The sequence below is a fragment of the Malaclemys terrapin genome, chromosome 2 (genome assembly GCF_027887155.1).
Source record: "Malaclemys terrapin pileata isolate rMalTer1 chromosome 2, rMalTer1.hap1, whole genome shotgun sequence".
Lineage (NCBI taxonomy): Eukaryota > Metazoa > Chordata > Testudines > Emydidae > Malaclemys > Malaclemys terrapin.
In genome coordinates, this window is record NC_071506.1 from 17,577,636 (window position 1) to 17,603,622 (window position 25,987).

At 41.1% G+C, this 25,987-nt stretch overlaps 1 protein-coding gene across 3 annotated transcripts in view; it reads left to right on the forward strand.

Annotated features, from left to right (window-relative positions):
• The window catches only part of ADCY8 (adenylate cyclase 8), a 174,997-nt gene that overhangs the window by 85,881 nt on the left and 63,129 nt on the right, over nucleotides 1-25,987 (forward strand). For all 3 annotated transcript variants that reach the window (XM_054021076.1, XM_054021078.1, XM_054021077.1), the window contains 3 exons: nucleotides 5,349-5,476; nucleotides 15,930-16,088; nucleotides 22,009-22,279. In XM_054021076.1, the coding sequence (XP_053877051.1) occupies nucleotides 5,349-5,476; nucleotides 15,930-16,088; nucleotides 22,009-22,279 (558 nt within the window). The remainder of the gene's footprint in view (nucleotides 1-5,348; nucleotides 5,477-15,929; nucleotides 16,089-22,008; nucleotides 22,280-25,987) is intronic.

Sequence of the window (25,987 nt, forward strand, 5' to 3'; positions counted from 1 at the left end):
AGGAACCTAACTGTCATTGACTTTCAATGGGACATAGGCTCATAAAGCAACTTTTGAAAATGAGATTTCAGTTCCTAAGTCACTTACATGCTTCTGAAACTGTTACCCAAGATGATCATAATAGTCCCTTCTGACCTTATGATCTATTAATCTGCTATAAAAGAGTTTGGAAACCTTTGCTCTAGCAAACATTTTGAGGGACTTTTTGTGTTCTGCACTCCAACCTCACCCAATTCCTCACTTATGGAATATGGAGTCTAGCTTGAAATAATTGTGAAAACTGAATGTTTGGTTAGTTGATAGTGAACATTTTGGGCTCCTTTGAAAAGTGGGTGGAATGATTAATTCACTGCAGCTGGAACGCTGATAAACTGGGTTTATTTTACAAAATGTGATCAGTCTTTTTATTTATTTTTTTTCCTTAGAATTTCTGCCTGAGGAGACAAGAAATGTTAATGAAGTTTCTGTTTGTGTGTTTCAGCGGTTTGATATTTGAGCAACTCATTTCTTCAGCTTTATTTTATGCCAATTTGCTTTGCTTTCTTTCCAGTCACTGCTGGTGTTTTTAATAAGCCAAAGCATAAATCATTCACATGCTGCTCTGTCATAATCAGCTCATATGTTCACGGTAGGACTGCAAATTCCCTTTTGCTCTGGGTTAAGGTGCTTTGGATTGGGGAAAAAACTCCCTATTAACTGCTAAGGATCTCTGAAAGAACTGATCATCTAGGGCATGATTCTGCTCAATTTACTCAGGCAAAACTGCTTTTGACTTCAGTTGAAGTCTTGCTTGCGTGAGGATGGCAGGATCAGGCCCCTAAACACTGTCATTCAAATCAGATGAGAAGCTGTGATTTAGAGGGAAAGGAAGTTTTCCAGTATCTGTGAGACAGTTTGAGACTAATTGGAACCAACAGAAAATAATGCTCATCACAGGGGGGTGAGTGATACTAATGCGTATTTTTTGAGCAGTGTTGCCTGTCATTCACAAGCAAAAGGAGAATTTCTGGGGTTCTGGGAGGGAAGTGGAATAGGAAGAGAACATAAGGAACAGAAGAGGATGAATGAGACACCATGAAAGAGCAGAATAGCAACTGCTGGTTTGAAATATAGCTCTAACCAGTTCATCTTTCTTTTTTTAAAGCATTTTGATCATTTTGCAGTTGAGTAATTTTTTTCTGCATGATGTTGGATTTCACTTTACATAAGCTTGCAGCTTTTTAATCATCTATTGTAATCAGGCTAGTATACAGCCATAGGCTTGAATACTAAAGGCAGGGCAGGTTATTCCTTGTTGTTGTTTTCTTTGACCGAGAGACGTGCTGGGCAAAAGGCATCAGTAAGTTGGGTCCAAATTTGCACTGCTCCAGTGGCACAGAACAGCCATAAACCAATAAACCCGACCCATGGTCGCTCCCCAATCTAAATTTTAGATGTGACAATGAGTGGAGGAAATAAACGGCAGGAGGAATTGGTGAGGGCAGCACAGAGACACTGTTACTCAGCTCACGCACGCGTTGACAGTGAGCCCATCACAATGATTCAGTTCAGGGTTTGTTTTATAAAACAAAAACAAGGCAGGTAAGGTCTTGAATATTCTTGACTCGTGGCCATCACAGAAGAAATACGTTTCTAAGAGAGATTTAAAAAGAGCGGGTGCTTGCTTCAGTAAAACAGTAGAAGTGGTAATTCTGCAGGGGGCTACATCTATCTAGCCAGCGTCTCGCTGAAAATATGTCCTCGGTCTCACACATATATTCACACTTACATGCAACAAACCCTCATTAGCATGTGACAGGTAAGGATGTGTATTTCTTATCATTTGTCTACATTACTTTTCTTTTTGGCAACAATTTGGTTTTTTTTTTTTTTTTTTTTTTAAACAGATGGTCAACATGCAAGGTGAAATTCTAGACCCATTAGAATCTATGGAAGTTTTGCCATTGACATCAAGTAAGCCAGGATTTCACCCACTGTTTTTAATGAGGCACCAAGATCCAAACCACTGAGATTGTTCCAGTTTTGCATGAGATTTTAATGGAGCTCAGATTAGATATTTGGTTAATGGCAAATAAGTGTTATAGGGAACAGGCTGATATTTCAAGAATAACCAGGCATATTAGGGTCACATACACGCTTATCACTGGAAGGATTTTTCCCTAAAGGATAGCAAGCTGTACATAATAAGCATTACTCTTTCAGAGACTCTTTCGCTACCCGGAAGTTGACCATTTTTTGTTAGAATGGCGAATCATCAACTGATCAATTTTGTAATTGTCCCCGGTGGGAAAGAATCTGTTCAAGAATCCATTACCTTAATCCAGTGGCCTCCTATCAGTATAATATTACACAATTCTTATTATAGTATGTCATAATTTATCTATCTGAAATCAACGGGACTATTACGGATATGGGTATCAGGATCTGTCCTTTAGTAATTATAAAGTGCCTAGAACCACATAGAAGGAAGGTGCTACAGAAACTCTTTAAGATAAGAGTTCTGGTATCACTAATCAACTCCTACTGACATAAAATTGTTTGACTTGGAGTCACATCTCTGAGCAGAATTTAACCTTTAGTACCTCTGTGTTAGGAATGATGATGTCCCAATCCAGTCAGAAAAGATATCCCTTTAGCCCTATCTGGAATTACTAGTAGTTCAATAGTGTGCATGTGTGTGTGTAAGGGGAGGACAGGAGCAGATATAATGTTTACAGTTTTAGAAGCTTTACTTCATTTTAACATCCCTTGTTACACTCTGAAAGCAATGCATTGCACTGCAAGGGCCTGATCCTGTATTCATTCTGAAATCCACCCCTGTACAGAGGGCCAGCCCAAGGCCTATGTACCACTCAAGTCCCACTGAGGGCTTCAGTAACACTTATGTGGTGCATAAGCTTATTCTGACCTCTACACTCAGGGGTGGATTTCACCTTCCCTGCATACTCAAAAAGAACAGGAGTACTTGTGGCACCTTAGAGACTAACAAATTTGTTAGTCTCTAAGGTGCCACAAGTACTCCTGTTCTTTTTGCGGATACAGACTAACACGGCTTCTACTCTGAAACCTGCATACTCAAAGGTTCCGTTGACTTCACTGGGAGCTTTGGTCCCAAGTGATACTGTAATTAGGTCACTTTCACCACTTAAGTATTTGAAAAGAATATTCCAAGGCTGTTTTGCAAGACTCCACTCTGATTCTGTAATAATGTAAATGGTAGCATAGAGTCCCCGTTAGTTTGCCAATAACCAATTCTAGAGGCATGGCAGGCACTGGCAGTTGCTGTTGTATGACACCTGCAGTCCCCTGTGTTATTAGTGCACCTTTGTGCTCTCACTCCATTTCTTTTGATTGAAGTACAGCTTACCTGGGAGGGTGCTTGGGACATCAAGGAGAAAAGGGATAGATATTATAGATAAAGGAGACCAAATTTTATAGTTAATGCAGGAGCTTAAGAAATCTCTACACTGCTTCCCTTGTATGTCTGCTTCTTTACTGCCAGGCTTTCCTGCTACCATACAAACATACGCTCATCTGGTGTTAAAGTGCACTTATTCTTTAAACTACTTTTCATCATGAAAAGTCTCGTCCAGCTCTAGAATATCCACATTTGTACCTCTGAACCCTGTAATTCCAATTACAGTACATTGACTCTCAACCATAGACCACAATCCAGCAAAGCACGTAAGCATGTGCTTACAATTGAACACAATTGTAAGTGCTTTGGTGGGTTGGGGATTTGGTAAAAATGAATTTTATTTCATCAACTACAGTGGAGAGTGGAACCCGTGAATACTTGGTTGTTTCTGAGTGCTGTTTCACTGGAAAAGGATATGCCAAAGTAATGATGTAAAAACAGGATAATATGGTGCTTCCGTCATTACTATAGAGTCCAGTAATATCTTTATATATGATGAAATACTATATTTTCCCTTGAAATTGAAGAACATTTCTAGTTGGATGGTATGCAAATAAATATGTACTGTATCTGTGACCAATGACATCTGTTTTTTTATTTTATTTTGGAATATAGGCCTCATCCAAAGCCCATTGAAATCAATGGGAGTCTGCTGACTTCAATGGGTATTGGATCAAGCTCTGGGAATGTCTGCAATTGTATTGGAAGCAAAAACCTTTTTTTTAAAAGAAGTGGAAAATGCTCCGGGGGATAAGATTCAAAAGGTCTTGCTGTTCTGTATTTTCTTGCCTTGCGGACCTGAACGAAGAGATAACAGAAAAAAAAGAAATCCAAACCAAAATAAATAACTCTTTAAATCTAACTATTTAAGTTTGTTTTTTCACTTTAACAAAAATCTTGAAGGGAGGGTATAACAGGTCCTCCTTGGTCCTGCTTCTCTCTCGGTCGTCAGACTATGCAGAGACCCTTGTGCTGGTCCAACACCTTATACAGTTTATTTATAAAGGAGTCCCACCATCTTCACAACATACATAATGCTGTTAACAAGCAGAGGAGAGCAATCTCTCTCTCCCTCTTACTGTCTGCTTCCCCCTTTTTACTTACTTCCTGTGCCTATTTGTGGGCTCTGGCTAATGGCTTAATCAGCCTTTCTGCCCTGCCCCACCCACATATTAGGCATACTTCTGCTTAGTAAACTCCAATCTGCTTTCCCTGATTGGAGTGGCTGTGAACAGAATGCTGACTCAGGCTTTCATACCTAGCACTCTGTCACAGAGGGGTGGAGGTGCTCCAAAACATTGCCTGTAGCATTCATTCAGTAATTGCTTCATGAGAAACTAAGAAACTGTTTTCTTAATATAATTATATGTAATGAACAACATTTCATTGCTGGATATATTGTCAGATTTGTTTGTAAGGGACAGAGGTAGAGGAGGAAAACCCTGGGAATTCCTTCCTACTACATTGTTTATTCCCCGTCCCCAATGTTCAATAACTTCCCAGACAGGGAATGTGTTGTTCCTCTCTGTGGGCCTGATCCATGCCCAGTGAAGTCAGTGGAAGGGCACGCTATGGTGTGGATCAATCCCTATATATTTCTGTGGTTTCCTAAATGTGAGACTCTAATTAACCCACTGTGCAGCTTCTGGGACCTTTGCCTAGCTTCTTACCCAACCCTACTAAGAACTTCACACACCTGCAATAAGAACTTCAGACACCCACAAAAAATAAGTAATTTATATATAATGGAAGTACTAATTTTCAAAATCAGAACAAACCAAGATAGTATTAGTTACACACATACACACACTGAGTATAGTGAAAACCTTTTACATTTCCTTCCAATGTTTTTTCACCGCCACCTCCATGCTTGTGTTGCAAATACAAACCCATTACTAAAAATCTTTCTGTTTTGATACATTTAATTTAGGAACATCATTGCCTTAGAATTAAGATCCTGGGGGACTGTTACTACTGTGTTTCTGGGCTCCCGGAACCTCGCCAAGACCATGCCCACTGTTGTGTTGAAATGGGACTCAGCATGATCAAAACTATCAGGTAATTCTTTTCTTTGTCCTTTTCTCTGTCCTCTTTTGGTGTTGTTGCTACTGTCCCGTGGTCTGTTATGTAAGCATTTTTATTGCTAGACAGAGTAAATCTTCAAATATTGTCTTGATGGCGCATTGGCTTCAGAGATGGATTGTCGACTTACTGGCGCAAGACAGAAATTTTTTTTATCTGTGAAGCCTCACCAGGTCCACATTCATAGAACCTGAATACATTTAAGTAAAATACTATGATTTAGAACCTATAACATAATATCTATGATGATAGTAAGAAGGTGGAGGAGGAGACAATGGCCATTGTCTTTCCACAGATTGGAATTTAGCAGTTATTCATGTTCAATGTTTTTAAGATGAGATTGCTTAGGATAAAACAAGGCTGGCTCATTTTCTATAATCCCTTTGACAATCAAAGATCAGTAAATAGACAGCAGGGGCAATGGCTTTATCTGAATAATAGGTCAGAGAGAAATGTATAAGTGGTATAAGATTCGTCAGCTAAATAGGCATTGCTTATTATGTTAAGGTTGCCCCTTAACTCCACAGGAGCTATGAAAGTTTTAGTTAAAGCTTGAACCTCCGGTATGTAGATAGCTTTGTTTCTGATCTCGTACAGTATTTAGAGGTGATCCAAGCCCATTGGGAGCCCTAAGCAGGGAGCACCCCCCCCCACACACAACACATACTAATAATTAATAGGGGGCCCCATGAGCTGCTCATGGCCCAAAGCAATTGCTTAGTCTGCTTATGCCTAGTGCCAGTTCTGCATATTTTGATCCAATATGTGCACTGAATCTATCAGGCTTCAGCAGCCCATTTATAGTCAAGTATTTTGCCCCGCTAGTGCCCAATTTCCAGTGCTACAAAAGAAGCATTCTCAGCCTTTTTCACCCATCGCCTCAAAACCACCCACTTTTTGGTCCAGGGCATCCTTCTCCTATTGCTCCTCCTGTTGTGGCCTTCCTTATCAAACCAGTGAGTCCCGCACCAAAACTCCTCCTTGTATTACTGCTGTTTTCCTATCCAGCCTCTTGTGTGTTCCATTTCCTGGTTTTTCCCACCTTTCCACCTGCCGACCTTCCTAATCCCTGATGTGTCCCACGGAATTAGAGAGTTACGGTGGACTGCACTATATTACTGTGTCCTGAATTTAAATGGAGCTTGAAGATAATTAATAAAAATGCAACTAAATAATGGACCTTGCTGTTACTTATCTGTAGGAAGGGAGCCGACAAAACTAACAGACCAAATATTGCAGAGTGTGGTGGGTATTTTGCTTCGGGTCCCACAACCAAAGTATAAAGCACAAATCACGGAAATTATAGGTGGAAAAAAGCTATCTATGGGCTTGTCTTCACTACTGAGGAGATCGACGCTGCTGCAATCGATAGAGCAGGTGTTGATTTAGCGGGTCTAAGACCCGCTAAATCGACAGCAGAGCGTTGTCCAGTTGACTCTGGTAGTCCAGCTCCCCGAGAAGAGTAAGGGAAGTCAGCGGGAGAGCATCTCCCATCGACGCAGCGCTGTGAAGACACAGGAGTAAGTCGACCTAAGGTACGTCGACTCCAACTATGTTATTCATGTAGCTGGAGTAGCATAACAGGTCGACTTCCAGTAGTGAAGACAAGCCCTATGAGTAATATTAAGTATTTCAGTTGTATATATAAATATATGCAGCGTAGTAACCCGCTAACCCCCTCTTTTTGTCCTAAGACTGCAGAGGTGTTAACAGGCCACTGTACCTTGAAAGCTCCCTTACAATATGTGCTACCTACTTATGCTAAACAATCTGTTCCACCTTGCATTTTGCTGTGACGCTGGGAGTTCCTTTCCCAGACCTGAAGAAGAGCTCTGTGTGGATCAAAAGCTTGTCCAATAAAAGAGGTTACCTCACCCACCTTGTCTCTCTTATATAGATAAAGTCATTTGTACAAACTTGACAGCACACCCTCTGCCAAGTCCTTCATAGGTCACTTTTCCTCTATGATTGTAAATTCCTTGGGGGCAGAGACCCATGTCTCCTTATATATTTGTGCAGCATTTAGCACATTGGGGCCTCATTACTGATTAGGCTTTTTCACGGAGTCCAAAGCCAAAAGAGACCATTGTGATCATCTAGTCTGACCTCCTTTGTAACAGGCCATAGAACATCCCCAAAATAATTTCTAGAGCATAACTTTTAGAAAAACATCCAAGCTTGATGAAAAATCTTCAGTGATGAAGAATCCACCACAACCTTTGGTAAATTGTTCCAATTGTTAATTATTCTCCCTGTTCAAAATTATGTCTTATTTCTAGTCTGAATTTGTCTATCTTCAACTTCCAGCCCCAGGATCATGTTGTACCTTTCTCTGGTAGATTGAAAAGCCCATATTAAATATTTGTTACACATCTAGATATTTATAGACTGTAATCAAGTTACCCCGTAACCTTCTTTTTGTTAAGCTAAAAAGATTGAGCTCCTTGAGTCTATCCTATAAAGCATGTTTTCTAATCCTTCAATCATTCTTATCGTTCTTGTGTGACCCCTCTGCAATTTATCAACAGCCCCTTCTTGAATTGTAGGCACCAGAACTAGACACAGTATTCCAGCAACAGTCTCACCAGTGCCAAATACAGAGGTAAAATATCCTTTCTGCTCTTACCCGAGATTCCTCTGTTTAGGCATCCCAAGATCGCATTAGCTCTTTAGGCCACAGCATCACACTGGGAGCTCATTTTCAGCTGATTATTCCCAGAACCCTCAAATCTTTTTCAGAGTTTCTGCTTCCCAGGATCGAGTCATGCGTCCTGTAAGTGTGGCCTACATTCTTCGTTCCTAGTTGGATGCATTTCCATTTAACCATATTAAAACGCATATTGTTTGCTTGCACCAGTTTACCAAGTGATCCAGATCACTCTGTAACAGTGACTTGTTCTCTTCATTATTTACTGCTCCAGCAGCTGGTCTCTAGTCACTATGGTAATATATAGTTTATCATAGTTTTAATAAGTTTAAAGAAGAACAGGAGTACTTGTGGCACCTTAGAGACTAACAAATTTATTAGAGCATAAGCTTTCATGGACTACAGCCCAGAAGTGGGCTGTAGTCCATGAAAGCTTATGCTCTAATAAATTTGTTAGTCTCTAAGGTGCCACAAGTACTCCTGTTCTTCTTTTTGCGGATACAGACTAACACGGCTGTTACTCTGAAACCTGTTAATAAGTTTAGTAATAGTTAAATTCAGTTGGAGTTGTGAGCCTAAGTTCCTTAGGCACTTTTGACCATCCCAGTCCAAATTAACTGGCCAGACTCTCACAGGCTCCTTTAAAGATCCCAGCTTTAATCTCTGTATCTCAGTTCCCCACCTGTAAGTGGGGGAAATGATCATTCTTTCTTTCTCCCACCCTTTTTTCTGTCTTGTCTATCTAGATTACAAAGACTTTGGGGCAGGGGGATCTTACTATGTGCTTGCAGGGCCGGCTCCAGGCACCAGCCCAGCAAGCAGGTGCTTGGGGCGGCCCAGGGGAAGGGGCGGCACGTCGGGCTGTTCCATGGCAATTCGGCGGCGGATCCCTCTCGAAGGGAAGTACCTGCCGCCGAATTCCCGCCGAAGAAGAAAGCGCTCAGTGGAGCTGCCGCTGGAGTGCCACCAATCGCGATTGCGATCGTGGCTTTTTTTTTTTTCCGCCGCTTGGGGCGGCAAAAACCCTGGAGCCGGTCCTGTGTGCTTGTACAGTGCACAGTGGGACTTCAATATCCCTGGGGCCTTCTGGGAGCTATCATCATCATCCAAGCAAACTCTGCCTTTTACATGTTTGAGAGACAGCCTGGCATTACCTACAAAAATCTGTCATTCCAAACTGAAATCACTCTCACGGCTAGAATGGAAAAACTTGTGTGTATTGAAGGCTTTTGAACTGACCCCTGCAGAGCTTATTATTGGCATGACGGGTCTGAACGAAATCCTGCCAGTGGTTACATTTTGGTGGTTATGGGATGTCTTTTCTTTTCCTGAAGGCTTCACAAAAGAAATATCTTCTAGGCACAAAATATTTGGAGGACTCCACAGGAGATTAGATCAGAGACACAGTTAGGCCAGTTAGCTCAATTCAAGCCTTTCTTGAAGGGTGGAAAATATTTACATGGAAGTTCCAATAACCAGAATCGGACTGCTGGGCAATGCTGCTTGTGCAGTTCTAAGCTTTGACCACTTCCCATGCAGCTCTATGGATATACTTGAATTTAACAGAAGAAGAAGACAGTGCTGCCGAGGACCTAGCAAGAATAGAATCTAGGATAGGAGAAAGGGATGGCACACATAAGCAGAGTGAACAGTGTGGAGGCTTCCAAATATCATGTTCTGTGCTACAGGGGGCAAGGGTTGGTGGATTTATTTTGTGATGGGGGGTTAATGATATGGGTGGGGTTAAGTTAGGAGAGGATTGGATAACTGAAAAGATGAAGGGAGGAAGGTGCTGGGGATAGGTCTGGGAGATAAGGGCGGAAGGCTGGAGTGGGAGCATGGAAGGCAAAGGGAGTGAGGCTGAGCTGAGGAAACCTTAAGAGTGGCATCTGGAGGGGAAGTAGAGCAAACAGCCAATCAGCACAAGGCAGAGAATATCCAGAGTGAAAATTGAAGGAACGGCCTGAGGATGGTGAGAGCAACACAGGAATACTGCATCCACTTCTGCAGTCCTCATTTTTCAAAGGATGTTGATTTGAGGGCTAGGAAAAAATGCCTTGCAGTGAGAGAAGAGAAAGACATAACAAGAACCAGTAGCTGGAAGCTGAAGCCAGAAAAATTCAAATTAGAAATAAGGCACAAATATTTAACAGGGAGGTTGATTAACTATTGGAACAAACTCCCCAGGGAAGTGGTGGATTCTTCATCTCTTGACACCCTCAAATAAAGACCAGATGACTTTCTGGGAGATACGCTTTGGCCAAACACAAGCTATTGGCCTCAATACAGGGCTAAGTGGGTGAAATGTAATGGCCTGTGATATTCAGGATGGTACACACTAGATGGTCTCTTCTGGCCTTAAACTCTATAAATCTATGATAACATAGGTGGCCAACAGTCCGTGTTGAACCAGCTTCTGTGATTGCTCAGCTGGCTTGAATTTCTCTGGACCTGGGGCTAACTCCTCCCTGGAATTTCTTTGTTCCTGAGGCTTAGTTCACTAGGAGAAGGGAGGTTGGGAGGCTGTGTCAGTTCTGCCATCAGAGGGACCGGGGTCTCCCTGCACAGTAGTGGAAATCCAAACAAACTTTACCAACACACTTATTTTGCAGGTCAAGGAGTCTTGGATGGCATAGTGTCTGGGATACCTGCCCACTAAAGTGCCAGCTGAAAGAATATTTATTATGACCAAAGTAGTCTCACCACACAACTGAAACTCAACTCTGGAAACAGTATAACAGCTTGTCTTCATTATAAACCAGTCTATCTATGCGTAGTCTCTAATAGTCATAACATTAATTCAAGAAAAGCAGCTACTATGCATGATCTCAGTAGCAGACCTGCCAAATTTCCTGCTGTTTCCCAAGAAACAACTGCTTTTTGACCTGTTCTCTTGGTCTGTTGAGAAACCTGACCCACCTACCCCTTATTCTGTTATATATGAATTCAGAGAGTGATTTACATACGGTAAAGAAAGTGCCTTGGCACTAAAATGTTCAAAAGTTGTTTTTGAACTCCCTGACATAGCACAAATGATCCGAAATTAGATGCCTTTTCTAGTTGGCTTTGCTAATCATATAGGGCTAGATCCTCAGTTGGTATAAAAATGAGCATAGTTGCCGTGAAGATAGGGAATGGGAAATGTGGACATCAGAACAAAACAAAAGATACACACAACTATTTGCTTAGAACTCTAGGGCCAGGTCCTCAGGTGGTATAAATTGACATAGCTCCTGTTTTTTGTTTTATAGTTAATACTACCCTAATTTAATTCTTAAATGTCCTCCCTCCCCCGATACCCACCATCTTAAGACATATTATGAAAAAATAATAGGAACAAAATTGGAAATATGCCATGGCAATGTAATTATTTGATGTAGTGTTATAGTGTAATTAGAAAATGGAAAGGCACAGACTTCTAATGGTTTATGCTTGAATTTGTGGAATTGCATACAAATGTATAATGTTTTTGTTAGAGAATACTGACACATAAACCGCAATGTATTCCATGACTTTATTGTAGTGTGTATTACTACAATATCAGCTCATAGGCATTCAGTGATGAGCATGGTATAAGAACCTCTACAGATAGTGATGTTACTCATATCAGCTCTAACAGTGTAATTCCAGAGTAAATCCATCCCTGAAGCTGCTCTAAATTATATAGGGCCCAGAGTGTAATTTTGCATTAGACAGCTACTTGACCTTGTGTTAGGGCCATCTACAAAGTATTCTATCCTATGAGTGTTTGGATCTTAGCCACATTTTGCAAGCCATTCAGTAATTTAGTGCATCTTGCTATCTAACTTTTAAAATACAAATAATAGTAGTTTCCTTCCCAAATAAAACACAGTTCCCAGAATCACCCTGTATAGACTACATGCCCAATTCATTTGCCCACTTCTGTTTCATATCAATATGAAAAAAGCACTTAAGTTCTTTTGAGAAATTTCCACAAATCAACCAGTCAGATCAGAAAAGTTGTTTGTTTGTTTCATTGTTTGTTTGTAATTAGACCTTATTTAGCTTTAAATTAAAAGCAGTTACTATCCCATTAGATATATAATGTTCACAATGTTAGGCTTACACAAATCATGGCTTTATTTTTTATCTAGCACCAATAGTACATTATATGCTTTTACACCCAAGGTTTTCTTTGCCTGGGAGAGCTTACAAACTAAACTGCATTGGCCAAAGTTCCAAAGCATCTGGTATTCAGGTAGCAATAGGAAAGTATGATAATATATAAATGCATTCTTAAATCAGCAAGTAGGCAAATTTCTGACTTTCAGCTCAAATTCTTCATGCACACAGAAAAGCCTTTTATTAACAGCTACGGAACCTAATTACTAATCAGAGAATGCTGACCAGGAAGAAAACCTCAAGGTCCCATTGAAGTCAGTGGGAGTTTTGCCAAAATCAAACTGTCTCTGCAGAATTTTTTTATTTTGACATCTCGGGAAATTCCAATGAAAAATTGTTTCATTGGAATTTTTCCAAGCAGCTCTATCCATTATGTAATGCCTATCCATTATCTTTTCCAAGGCTTAGGTCTGGCTGGTCAACAAATCTCTAACCACACAAAAACAGTCACTTCTCAAATGCAGGTATTCTCTTTCCTCTCCAGTAACTCCAAGACGTGTTCATAGGCTTCGTTCACACCATATACTCTCCTTTCAGCCAGGGCCCCGTTTCAGTGCCCAATGGGCACTTCTCAAGTTAGAAAGGTTCTTTCTCTTTCCTCTCTCTGATGTTGACTGAAGAGGAGGGCTGAAAAGGAGTCCCATACCTTTGATAGATACTGTAGATTGAAAGATCAAGGGCCAGGCCCTAACTCTGGACATGCCATGCTGAAATTTGCTCTTAATTCCCAGTCAATAACTGCTGGAGAAGAATAAGTTTTTCTTTCAGATGCCAGTTTTGGCACTGGATTCAAAAAGGTGAAAATCCTAAAAATAAAATGTAAAAAATGACAAAATTGTGCAGAGGAAAATTCAGAATCCCAAGAGACAATAGTCCAAGAGCCACTGGCAAGTCATTTGCCACAATAGGCGGGTTTGAACAAAACGCTGGTGGAGTAAGAAAGCCAGAGGTGCTTCTTGTTTATAGAGAAACATGTTTTTGTTCAATACATTGGAGGAAATGTGCCAAAAAATAGCTTTTCAATGTGTAAATCTCAGTCTACCCCTCTTGCCAAGGTCACTGAGACCTCCTGGTGTCTGGATCTGACGAGTAAGTGCTGGGCTAGCAGGATAACAACTGCATAGGAACATATTATAGTCATCGTTTTTCTCAGAAAATGTGCAGGAGAGGACAATAAAGGTGAATTGCTTTTTCTGTGAATCCTCTCATTTTTATATAATTTCTCTTCCTTTTTGAAACTCAATTTCACACACTACATTGATGTCCTTGTTGACAGCAATCAAAGGCCAAGGATTGAATGGAAACGAGCGATTTATCCTTTTGTCCCTAGACATGATCTGACTAGGTCAGATTTGAGCCTATGATGTGCAGCTCAGGAATCGTGAAATAGCTCAGTTTATTCTTTGTCTGTCCTAAGGTATGATCGTGCACCATTGCCATTGACTTCAGTGGTAGCAGGACTGGGACTTGTATGAAGAAATAGCAAATTTCAGCCTGCCGTGCACTTTATTTATTCCAAGACTGCCAGGAAGGATGTTAGTTAGTGCAAACAGTAGTGGGTTTTTTTTAAGGCAAATTTAGAGTTCATTAATAGTGTCAGATTGACAGCTCTGAAGACATTACTCTCTTTGTCCTCCCAGTAGGTATAGCACAGGTAACTTATTGTGAGCTGCTCCACAGTGCCCAGCCAAAGTGCCTCAACTCTCACTTGGAAGGACCACCTCTGGGGTGCAAAGTTAGTTTAGTGTCTCTACATACACTGCATTGGAATCAGTCTGAAAGGAAGGTACTAATTTAGTGTAAGATCATTGTAAATCTATCTTTTGGCTCAGGTCTTCATCTAGTGGAGCTCCATTTACTTCAGTAGAGCTACATTGATTTAAACCAGCTGATTATCAAGCACATAATTTCCTTTCTGAGAGTGTTAACAAAGTTGCCTAGTAATGTCAACTCAGGGCGATTTTTGTAAAGTGGACTTTACCATGATGCATACACACAACAGGACAGAGCTGAGGGTTGTTTATGCAGCTTATCTCTGGCATTTCCTGTTTTCCAGACAACTGTAACAGTCTCTTAACATTGGCTTTGTGTGCACAATATCTCTTGGACTGGGAAAAAAATGGCAATGGTGCATGCAGGTTCCTAAATCTGGAACTATCTGTATTATGGGCAACCTGGACATGTCATGTCCCATGCCCCTTAGGGATCTACCGAAGTAAGCACCTCTCCTTGTGAACCTGGCATGTTGGGAAATTGGGGAAGGCACTTTGCTCTTCCCTCAGGCCTGGCACATTTAAAACATATCAGAGGAGTGTTTCTTTCTGCAAACCATACAAATAGCAAAGTAGTGCTCCCTAGCCCTCTCACATTTCACAAGATCTGCCGGGGCGTTGGCATCTTTGCTACATAGCTAAGATAGTCATGCGTGAATACATAATGCAACCTCCATTAACTGCATATTTTATGAGCTTCATGAAAAGCCTTGTGCAAAATGTACTCTGTGAGTGTGCAGGGTACAATTTTCAATTGGGCAAATCCTCACCAATTTTTACAAGCACACCCCAAGGCTTGGTCTATGCTTAAAATTTAAGTTGACGTAGCTATGGCACTCCGCGGTGTGAAAAATCCATGCTGTCCTAATTCCCAATGGAGACACAACTAGGTCAATGGAAGAATGCTTCCATCAACATAGCTACTGTTGCTCAGGTAGGTGGTGTTCCAACAGCGATGGACAAACAAGCCCACTGTAGGCTGCATCTACACTATACGTTTATGCCGGTAAAGCTAAGACACCATGGCTGTGCTGCTATAGTCCCCATAGTGTAGACATGGCCCAAGATACTTCTTTTAATAAGGCTTATTTCCATGCCAGATTTTAGCTATGCAACCCCAGCCGTTTTGACTGCAGAGCCGCTCAAAAAGGATCCCAAGAATTTTTGTTATAATGGGAAAAGTATATATTTTTTCAATCCCTTCATATTCTAAGGAGCATTTTTGTCCAAACCCTCTAACAAATATTTCACCTTTGGGCAAAGACCAACCCTAGAAAATGTCAGCCCGAAAAGGGATATTTTGGAAAGTAATGAGTTACTCAGAGTAGGAGGAGGGTAGAATGAGAACATTGTATATCTTAACTGTAATAGTTTCTGTTGGTGTGTTAAATATTCAGTTACGCTTTTCTGGGAAAAGACTCAGTGGACCCTACAGTTGCTTCCATTTAAACATCTCTCTCTCTCTCTCTCTCTCTCTTTATATTTCTGCAAAATAGGAATAATATGTGTGCATCAAACCATGCATGCAGTTAAGCACCGCTATGATAATCCAGCTTTCAGAACCATTTTATGACTGCACATACTCTGCCACCCAGAATGTTATCTCTTAATTGTGCATGGCTATCAAGTATCCCTATATGCCAAATTGGTATTGCATTTTATAGACTACGTTTTTTAAACACGTAAAACCTCTGAATGATGTTAGTTCTGCAGCTGCCCTGTTATCTGGCAAGGCCTGCAGGACAGCTGTTACGATGCAGTGAAGATGTGACTTTTCCACATGGATCATAGTTACAGCCTTCTATGGAGTTGATTGCATGAGCTGATCTTGTATTTCTTTGTGTATTTAACCCTTTAACAAAAACAGGTATGTTAGGTCAAGAACAAAGCATGACATTGACATGAGGATCGGAATACATTCTGGATCAGTGCTGTGTGGGGTGCTGGGCCTACGGAAGTGGCAGTTTGATGTCTGGTCGTGGGATGTGGATATTGCAAACAAACTCGAGTCAGGCGGCATTCCTGGGTAAGATGGAGAATGATCCCATCAGCTGTATAATTTTTGTTTGCCTTTGACAAATTTTCTCTTTCCAGTATTTAAATAGGTTTGATGCAATGTTTAAAGCATCCTTCTGGTGCTATTTGTAAAATGGCACTTAGCAAAGGCTGGTCAGAAGATTGTCACAAATATAATGGAGATATCCTATCTCCTAGAACTGGAAGAGACCTTGAAAGTTGAGTCCAGTCCAGTCCCCTGCCTTCACTAGCAGGACCAAGTACTGATTTTGCCCCAGAGTCCTCCTCAAGGATTGAACTTATAACCCTGGGTTTAGCAGGCCAATGCTCAAACCACTGAGCTATCCCTCCCTCCAAAATACCCATATTCCAACTCCTCCTGTTAGATAGCCATTGACTGCCCCAACTGACCCCCAGCATGCAGATCAGATCTTTTGGGAAGGTCAACGGATCTCATTTCCATTGCCGTCTTGCCTGCCCTTCAAACCTGGTTGTTGTGGATCTGGCTGTGGGAAAGGGAATGTTGCCCTCTGCAAATGGTCAGTGATAGTATTCAGCCAATAGCTATTCCTGAATGAAGCAAAGCTTACCCAGTCTGGCTTCAGGCCCTGCTGCTCCCTCAGTTTCCTTCCTTTCCCTGTTAATCACACTGCAGCTGTTTTCTCAATCATTCTTTCCTTTTAAGAGTCTGGTTTATTAATGTAAAATACAAAACAACACAGATCTTACATCCAGCCTTCCTAGCTAGATCATAGTCCTTGGGGGCAGGATTCTTGGTCCCGGCCCTCATCACAAGCTTACTCCCCTCACTCCAGCCTTCCTAGCTGATTCCTGATCTTTGCAGGTTTGCACATCTCAGGCCTCTGCTTGGGTCCCTATGGGGAGTGTCTTTGTGTGGAACACCCCTCCTGCCCCTTTTAGACTCTCCTCTGAATGGTCTATTATATTTTCTAGCAGACCTGGCTCTGAGTTCCCCCTTCTCATGCTCATTATACTAATTCCCGTTACCTGAGGAGATGAGTTAAACCTGCCACAAGTGAGGGTGAGGCCCAAACCTGTTAAAGGGCCAGCTCACCCTGTGACACCATATCTAACACTGGATTTATGCAGATACCTTTGGTTCAATATTCTCTCTTCTGACTAGCATGCAGTCCTTCACTCCTTTCCTCCAAATGCTGGTGTGAGGAACATGGGTGCAGTTTCCCATGATTTTACACAAGATGTGGGAGCATTGTGGCATCTTTCATAAGCTGCCAACCTAATTTCATGGAGTGTTGGAAAACGTACCCTGCAGGGATTGTTCACAACTAACTTGATGCTCTGAGCTGCTAATCTGTGCTTTGTGACCTTTACAGGAGCAATTGTATATGTAGGGATCTACTTATTGCCATCCATCTGCTTAGTGTTTCTTCATCCGAGGTGTCTGCTTCACCCCAGGGCTGAAAAGTTATTTCTGCCTCATATGACCTGCATCTCAACATGTTTTGAGATGCACAATTCCTACTTAGTCAACCACTCTCAGTACCCTTTGCAGCCAGACTACTTAGCATTTTGGAGATCTGTTAGGGTCAAGCAATTGTGCCATGCTGGCCACAGAAATCCCTGTTTAAGCTCCGGTCCTGTTCCCATTGGAGTGTCTGGCAAAAGTCCTATTTATTTTAATGATGTAGGGTCAGGACCTTGGAGCAGAGAAGCAACATCTGGGGACGTTCTGGAACAGATGAAGTTTAGTGTGCCTGCCAGTTCTTGCAGTGAGAGTTGTGCTAGGCTGGTCCGGTCTTTGAATGCCTTAGAACACCCTTCAACCTAGATCTGCCTTAAGCAATACATGGAAAAGCCATGTTTCCAGGCTGTAATAGAGATATTGCAGATACAGTACCCCTGCCCCCATACTGACTGCAGAATAATTGTCTTTAAAGTCAGTGGGAAATGAGTCATTTTACCAATCTGTTGGTATTGCCTGTAATTGGTTTCTAAGTATTGTTTTGTAAAGAGCGGTTATGCTCAGAAAAATGACTCCTCCTTTCCCAACATATATGATCTCTTTGTGCCTGAGTCACACGTGCACACTGGAGTGACAAAACACATATTCATTAGTGTTACCCCCACAGAACCAATACAAATATGGAGGAACAAGCTGTGTCACACTCAGCCTTGTCATCATTAGCAAAATGATCAAGCCAAGTTCTGCTTCCCAAATCTGTATTGTAGTGGGTTGAATTTCACCCCTTTGCTGAAAGTGCACAACACAAAGCCTATGCACTATACATAGGGCCTACCGAATTCACGGCCATGAAAAACACATCACAGACCGTGAAATCTGGTTTCCCCCCATGAAATCTGTTTTTTACCCTATACCATACAGATTTCATGAGGGAGACCAGTGTTTCTCAAACTGGGGTTCCTGACCCAAAAGAAGGTTCCGGGGGTGGGGGTGGGTCACAAAGTTATTTTAGGTGGGTCGCGGTATTGCTACCCTTACTTCTGCACTACCTTCACAGCTGGGCAGTCGGAGGGTGGTGACTTTTGTCCAGGCACCCCGCTCTGAAAGCAGCAGCGCAGAAGTAAGGGTGGCAATACCATACCATGCCATCCTTCCTTCTGTGCCGCTGCCCTTCAGAGCTGGGATCTCGGCCAGCAGCTGCCGCTCTCCAGCCACCCAGATCTGAAGGCATCGCCGCTGCCAGCAACAGCACAGAAGTAAGGGTAGCCGTACCGCAACCCCCCTACAATAACCTTGCGATTCCCCCCCCCCATAACTCTTTTGGGTCAGGACCCCTACAATTACAACACTGTGAAATTTCAGATTTAAATAGCTGAAATCATGAAATTTATGGTTTTTAACATCCTATAACCGTGAAATTGACCAAAATCAACTGTGAATTTGGTAGTGCCCTAACCATATAAATCCCACCTAGGCCCTCAATAGAGGGGCTTAGTGGGACTTCAGTGGTGCATACATTGAAACCTGTCCCTTAGCTCGCAAGGGGGTGAATTTCACACCTAGAGACTCGGAGCACAAAGAATACAACTTTACTTTCAGATCTCAGATGCAGTTTGCTGCAATGAAAGATCAATCATTTCTGTGTTTCTTAGGGGATGTCTACACAAGCACTTGCTGCGCAGCAAGCTGGGGTGTTAATTACAGCGCTTCAGCGTCCCACACACTAAGTGTCCGTGTGGGACCATGCTGCTGCTCACTAAAAGTTCCCTAGTGCACTTCGACCTATGGCTGTTTCAAACCACAGTACTGCAATATGCACCAGAGACCTCTTAGCGTGCATAAGCACAGTACACACGGGCAGTTAGTGCGTGGCACTCTGGAGATTTATTCTGAAGCTCGGCATGCAGAAAGTGTTTGTGTGGATATGCTCTAAAATGAGCAAATTTGATCCAGAACCCACTGATAGAGAATACATATGGAATCCCAGAATATTATTTTTAGAGCCACTTTTCTGTGTATTAAAGGCAGGGCTGTTATTTCTAATACATGATCTGTGTCACTGTGCATCTTGGAATTAACCTGTTTGTTCTTGCATAAAACATAGATGATAACTGGTTTTTCAGGATCCCTTATTTATGAATAGGTTCAAAAGTCTTGGGCCTGATTCTGGTCTTGCCTTTTCTAAAATGGGTTCGATCTGTTGACTTCAGTGCAAGTGTTGCTGATTTACACATTTCAAGTGAGCCCAGAATCAGGCCTCTTCAACATACATTTTAAATGAATGAAGAAAAGTCAAATGCTTGTAAGGTGGAAGCAGAACCCATTCTTGACTCTACCAGCTGGTTTATTAATATTTTGTCCCGGTACGTATATTAAATCAATAGCCAGAATCACAGCTCCACTTAGCGCTGTTATCGTTTCCATTATAAACCCCATATTTCAGGAGTTTATAATGCAATCTTCCGAAATTATATTAGACTAAAACTTAGCACAAAGATAGTCACCCTAGCAACTAATGTATTGTTTTCTATTCTTCTTTGTATTTAGTCCCTTATTTAAATTAATTTAGCCTTTTTGGATTTATAAGCTTGGAAACAAAGTCTGTTTCTCAGGTAGCAGACTATTTGTTTTTTCAAATCCAGGCCAAATGCTGCTTACCTTTGGGAAACAATTTTTACAGTCTTTTTATTGTTAGAGACCATTAATCTCGGTGGACATTTTGGAAAAAATAATGGGTCAGATCCTCTTCTGAGGTAAATTGGCATAGATGCATTGACTTCCATTCAGCGACATTGATTTATATCAGCTGAAGATCCGGCCCTAGGTTTTCAATGGATTGAGATATAAATATTTCAAATTTCTTGAGTTTTTTATTGTGAAATTATGTTTCATATTATATATAGCTCCTCATTCTGTGTTTTTCTGGATTCCTTCACTTCCAGGCACTTCAGAGGATTTAAGTGTAATCAGCAACGTGCAGGAGGTAGTCACTAACACAAAGGGTTAAACCCATACCCTTTTTACTACACAAATTCCTAAGTCTATCACTAGGATTTTACATAGTATAAATCTGCAATGGCATCAAATAGGCCACAAAACTAGGGTTGCAAAGAGGTGGGATGGAAAATATTATGGGCCAGAGCTTGCCCTTGTGTAAACCAGTACAGAGCCATTGAAATCAATGCCAGTTTACCCCACTGGAAAATCTAGCTCTGTGTATCTCCTACATATGTTACTCCTGGGGGAATTCTGTTCCAAAAAATTAAAAATTCTGCACACAGCATTCTATTTGTCAAAATAACACAATAGAATCACGCCAGTTTCAATTATTTTGGTAATTTATTTCAAAATACCCATCAGCAAGTATGTCTGACACAATACAGACCAAAAAAAAGATTCAGGAAATGTCTTTTGACAAATAGATTCCTTACTAGGTGTATTAATGCAGAACTTCAAGTAACTCATTTAAACTACCATACAAAAACGTATTTCCTGCATCTCTCAGAAGCAGTGAAAAGGTTTCGGGGAGTCAGGTGCTTGGGGCGGGGGCAGGACACGGAGCCCCGTGACCTCCTTGCCTAGGAGCCGGACCTACTGCTGGCCGCTTCCAGGGCACAGCGCGGTGTCAGAACAGGTAGGGACTAGCCAGCCATAGCCAGGCAGCACCACCAAGGGGACTTTTAACAGCCCGATCAGCAGTGCTGACCAGAGCCGCTGCGACCCAGTGCCTTACGTTCTGCGACTCAGTACTGTGTCACGCCCCGCGGTTTGAAAACCCCTGCCGTAGCTCACACTGAACAGTACCTCACTCTGGGGGTAGTCTGATGGGAATCAATGGGACTGCTCCTGGAGTAAGGTACTACTCATCATAATGGCATCAGGCTCTGGTATTAAAGCCCCCATCCTGCAATCTGATCCAGGTTAGCCTGGTGATGCTCTGATATCATGCTCTGATATCACTGCATATCATGCTCACCAATAGTGTCTCATTGTTTTCTTGTGCTCCCTCCTCAATCTGTCTGCACCCATTTGTTGTTCCTTGCCCTATACTTAGGTTGTAAGCTTTTTGAGGCTCTTTCTGTTCTGTTCTGTTTGTATAGTACCTAGCACAATGGGGTCCAGGTGCATGGCTGGGGCTCCGAAGCGCTACCTCAATCCAAATAATTAATAATAATAACATGGGCCGATCCCTACACCTGCGTGGAATCCCACTGACGTGAGTGGGGCTCCATGCTGGTGCCAGAGTTTGACCTTGGGCTTCCACTGCAGTACTGGAGTCTGTGTTTATAAAGAAATTTGGGGATCGTGAGTGATTCCACAGCACCTCTAAAATGTAACAGTTTATAAGGCTGAATTATTGTAAAATCATATGTAGTACCAAAAAGAGCATTTATCTATAATGTTAAATAATGACATAAAGCTCTCGATAGTCCTTCCTGTCAAAATACACAATCAGCATCTAGTACCACTTGTGTCATACATGCAGGAGGATCCACATCTCCAAAGCCACTCTGGACTGCCTGAATGGGGATTATAAAGTTGAAGAAGGACACGGTAAAGAACGAAATGAATTCTTAAGGAAACATAACATTGAGACCTATTTAATAAAACAGCCCGAGGAGAGTCTGTTGACTTTGCCTGAAGACATTGTGAAAGAATCTGTCAGCATCTCAGACAGGAGAAACAGTGGGGCAACATTTACAGAAGGATCATGGAGCCCTGAACTCCCATTTGATAACATAGTGGGAAAACAGAACGTAAGTCAAACTTTCCTTAATGTCATCGACTATGAAAGCATGCTTGAATGCGTCTCAATAATGGAAGCCTCAGAGGAAACAAATTCATCTTTAACCTTTTCTCTAACATGTACTACAACTGCAGATGATTAAACAAATCGCCTCAGGACAGAATTAACCTATGTATCAGAATCGGGGAAATGCCAGGGTTTCATGGCAGGGAGGGGCAAGGGTTGTTTTTTTGGGTCCATCTAAAATTAAATACTACGCAGCTGAGTTTTAATTGAACCAAACCTCAAAGCAGTTAATTAAATGTAAAACCAATGTCATTAAATGACACGAGATGGGCAAGTCACCATGTGTGACTTCTATTTAGCCAACACAGTATAGTTTCAGTGCACTGCTGTATTCATTGTCAAAGCCGAGACAAGAAGGTGTATGTTGTGTGGGATGTGCAAACATAGCACAGGGCGATACATGAGCCAAAGTCAAGAGCTGTGGACTAATACGCACCCTGTGATAACAGTATCACTATTCTTCACTTTCTTCCTTTATTAGCTTAAAAAAAGAGTCCTGGACATAATTATGGTTCCCCAACAGGGGATTACTGGAGTCTTGACTAGCTAAGCAGAAGTATGGAGCAATAACATGAAAGAAATGTCTCTCTAGATTGCTCTCAATCAGATCCTTTTCAAAAGCATTTCATGTTAGTTGTACGCATTCTGGGATCCAATCATTTGTCACAGTCATAACATCAGTTATGATGCCTGTCTGCTTAAAAAGAATTCAAGATGAAAAGGTTAAAATGCCCTAAGACACCACTCTTTCTACTGCATTTGAAAGATTGATGAGTCATAGTGAAACAAGATCAGTTTGAGTTGCCTTCCATTTGTATGTGAGAGATCTATAATGACATGATATTTCCTTTCTTTTGCTGCATGTACTTAGTTCTAGTTGTCTGAAACGTCTGTAGAACTTAAAGCTTTGTTGCGTGAAGATCATGCTTCGTCAACAGTCTCTTGCCTAGAGTGATAAACCCTCACAAGTGATCAATTCTTTGTGAAGAGTCTATGTCCTTTCAGACTAAAATGGTGCATGGTACAGTTCGCTGTATTATAAAACATCCGTTTTATATGGGTATCTGTGTATTTGCTTATCTGCATGTACGACTCCTTTCAGCTCTCACATCATTTTGTCAGCTTATATCTGTATTTTCATTCCATTGGGAATGAAAGAGTGCATGCATGTTGCTAAGATTAACTTTTCTCTCAACATTCTCCTTTTCTTGTTCTTTCCCTTTCCAATTTCTATAGGCCAAACAAATAATAATTGCAGATTAGGCTATTCTCCCATTGTCCATATTCTCAGCTGTACCTTACCATGTTGCTAACAATGAAGAAAAAGAGCTATTGTTTTATACCATTGTTGACTTCCTTCCATCTAACAAGCCAGTAAAAAGTCTATGAAAATTACTGAAATGTGTATAAATGCACGTATCTTCAAAGGGATTTGCACCTTATGGCAACATAACAAATCTAAATCAACAGAAGATGGCTTCTCCCTATTTTGATTGACTATTATTTATCCCAGTATTAAAAGCATAAATCATTTTTACTATATAACAATTAATTACCTGGGTAGAAGCTCTAATTAGCCAGTCACTGCATGCATGACTCAATTATGTAATTTTCAATTGTAAAATCAATATAGTGTGCATTATTGTTCATTAATAGTGGTCTGAAGCTAATATAATCTTAGAAATCAAATGGCATCTTTGAATTATGTTAGTAATTTGTATCTTTCTCCAAGGACTGGTCAGCCTTGGACAGATTAAGCATTTAATAGTGTTAATTATCAGCAGAAAGATCATTTGTAGCAGAGGAGGTTGGAGATGCAAGAAGCAGCTGTTCGACAGCGAAGCACTGGGTCTGCTTCGGTATTTGCCAGTTCCTTTCAAATGTCCTCACTAAAAAATTATCAGTTACAACAAGATTTGGGTAACTCAACTCATCTGGAACCTGTGGCTTAATTCTAGGTCTTGCCAAGTCTGTGAGAATCTGACAGATTAGAGTCTCTTCTGATTTCTCTCCTCCAAGCCCCAATTCATCACATTTCATATTCTGTCCCCTAATTTATTTTGGACTGGTGACCTATGAGAGTGGAGTGGAGGTATGAGATTTGATTTAGAGGCCAAGTAAGCAGTCTATACATCACACACATGTAGAAAAGCTAAAGTTACCAGGCTTGTGACTTAGGTTTGATTGTGCATTACGCTGAGGTTGTGTGTGGCCATAATGAAATTCAGTCCATGTCCAATATCCTGGACTGTGTAGCTAGTGGAATGGAGGTATTAGCATGGCTGGGCCCTTCTGTAAAGCGCAGAGAGATTCTCCAGCCCCTGTGGTATATGGATAGTTGGTGGGATTGGATTCTCTGTCTGTGCTTTACAGAAGTTGTAACCAAGGGCAGAATATGGCCCCTGATGTTACTCTGAAGAAATTTGACAGAAATGGGATGCAATTACAAAAATGCTAGTCTGACAGATTTGTGGGGTATGCACATATTCTAGTGATTGTTTTGGTGACTGTTACCAATGCAGGCATCTAATAAACAATGTATAAAGAATACCATTGATTTTAGAGAGGTATGAACAACTGTTGTAAAGACCAGGAGTCAAACATAAAAGGGCAGGGGTCATAAAGTGCAGGAGACCTAGATTCAATTCCTAGTGCCAACCTCTTATTTTGATGCCAAGAGCCCCTATGAACTAGTCTTACAGGATTGAATAGACAATGGAAACCTGTCTTTTGTTATTTTAAACCATCCAGTTGTGTTTAACAAAAAATCATATCCCTGCCATACAACTCAACTGTAAAAAAGAAACTTACAGAAAGGATATTGCTCTCTATTCAATTTTATTATTTTTAGAATAATTTCTATAAAATTCTGTTTCATGCTTATGCAGTTCTGTAGGACTTAGACATAGAGCGTCTTTAGCTGCTTCAATATCTTTGTAAATCTGGCCCTTGGACTAGGAATATATAATGACATGGGCAAAATGGACCATAGGAAAAAATCATTACTTCCTATTTTTTCAAAAATGTGTGTATTTTTATTTTGAAAACTGACTTTTTAAAATTTTACCTCTCGGCTTCCTGTACTTTAATATATTTCTGCACCCTCTGCTTTCAATTTATCTTATTTTATGTCTGGTTTTGCCCTCTCACGCTTTTTGGTCTTTTCACTCTAAAGTCCAGATTCTGCCTCATCTAATGGTGGAACTTGAACTCATCTAATGGTGGAACTTGAGCTCATCTAATGGTGGAACTTGAACCTGAGTCTTGTCATACACTACAAGACTCAAGCAATTAACCCATGTTCTAAAAGGAAACGTTCAGCTCAGTGAATGGGAATTTGAATGCACCATCTTTTTTAGCTAATGATAATATGAGTAGCCTGCCTACATTTGCATTGCATCATAGTGAAAACATAACCCTTAAGGTCTTCCAGTGTGTCATTTCTTCTGGCTAATAAATGAGAAGGCAAAACAAAACTCTGTTGGCACCACATGGGGCTATGCAGTTGTCTAAGGTTCCACTTAGCCAAGTTTTATATTCCAAATAACTAAGTTGACTCAGGATCTTTTTTGTTTACACAACAAAACCAATCCCAATTCCAAAGCTAATTGGATATAGCTAATAGTGTAATTAGATTTAGTACTGCATTATG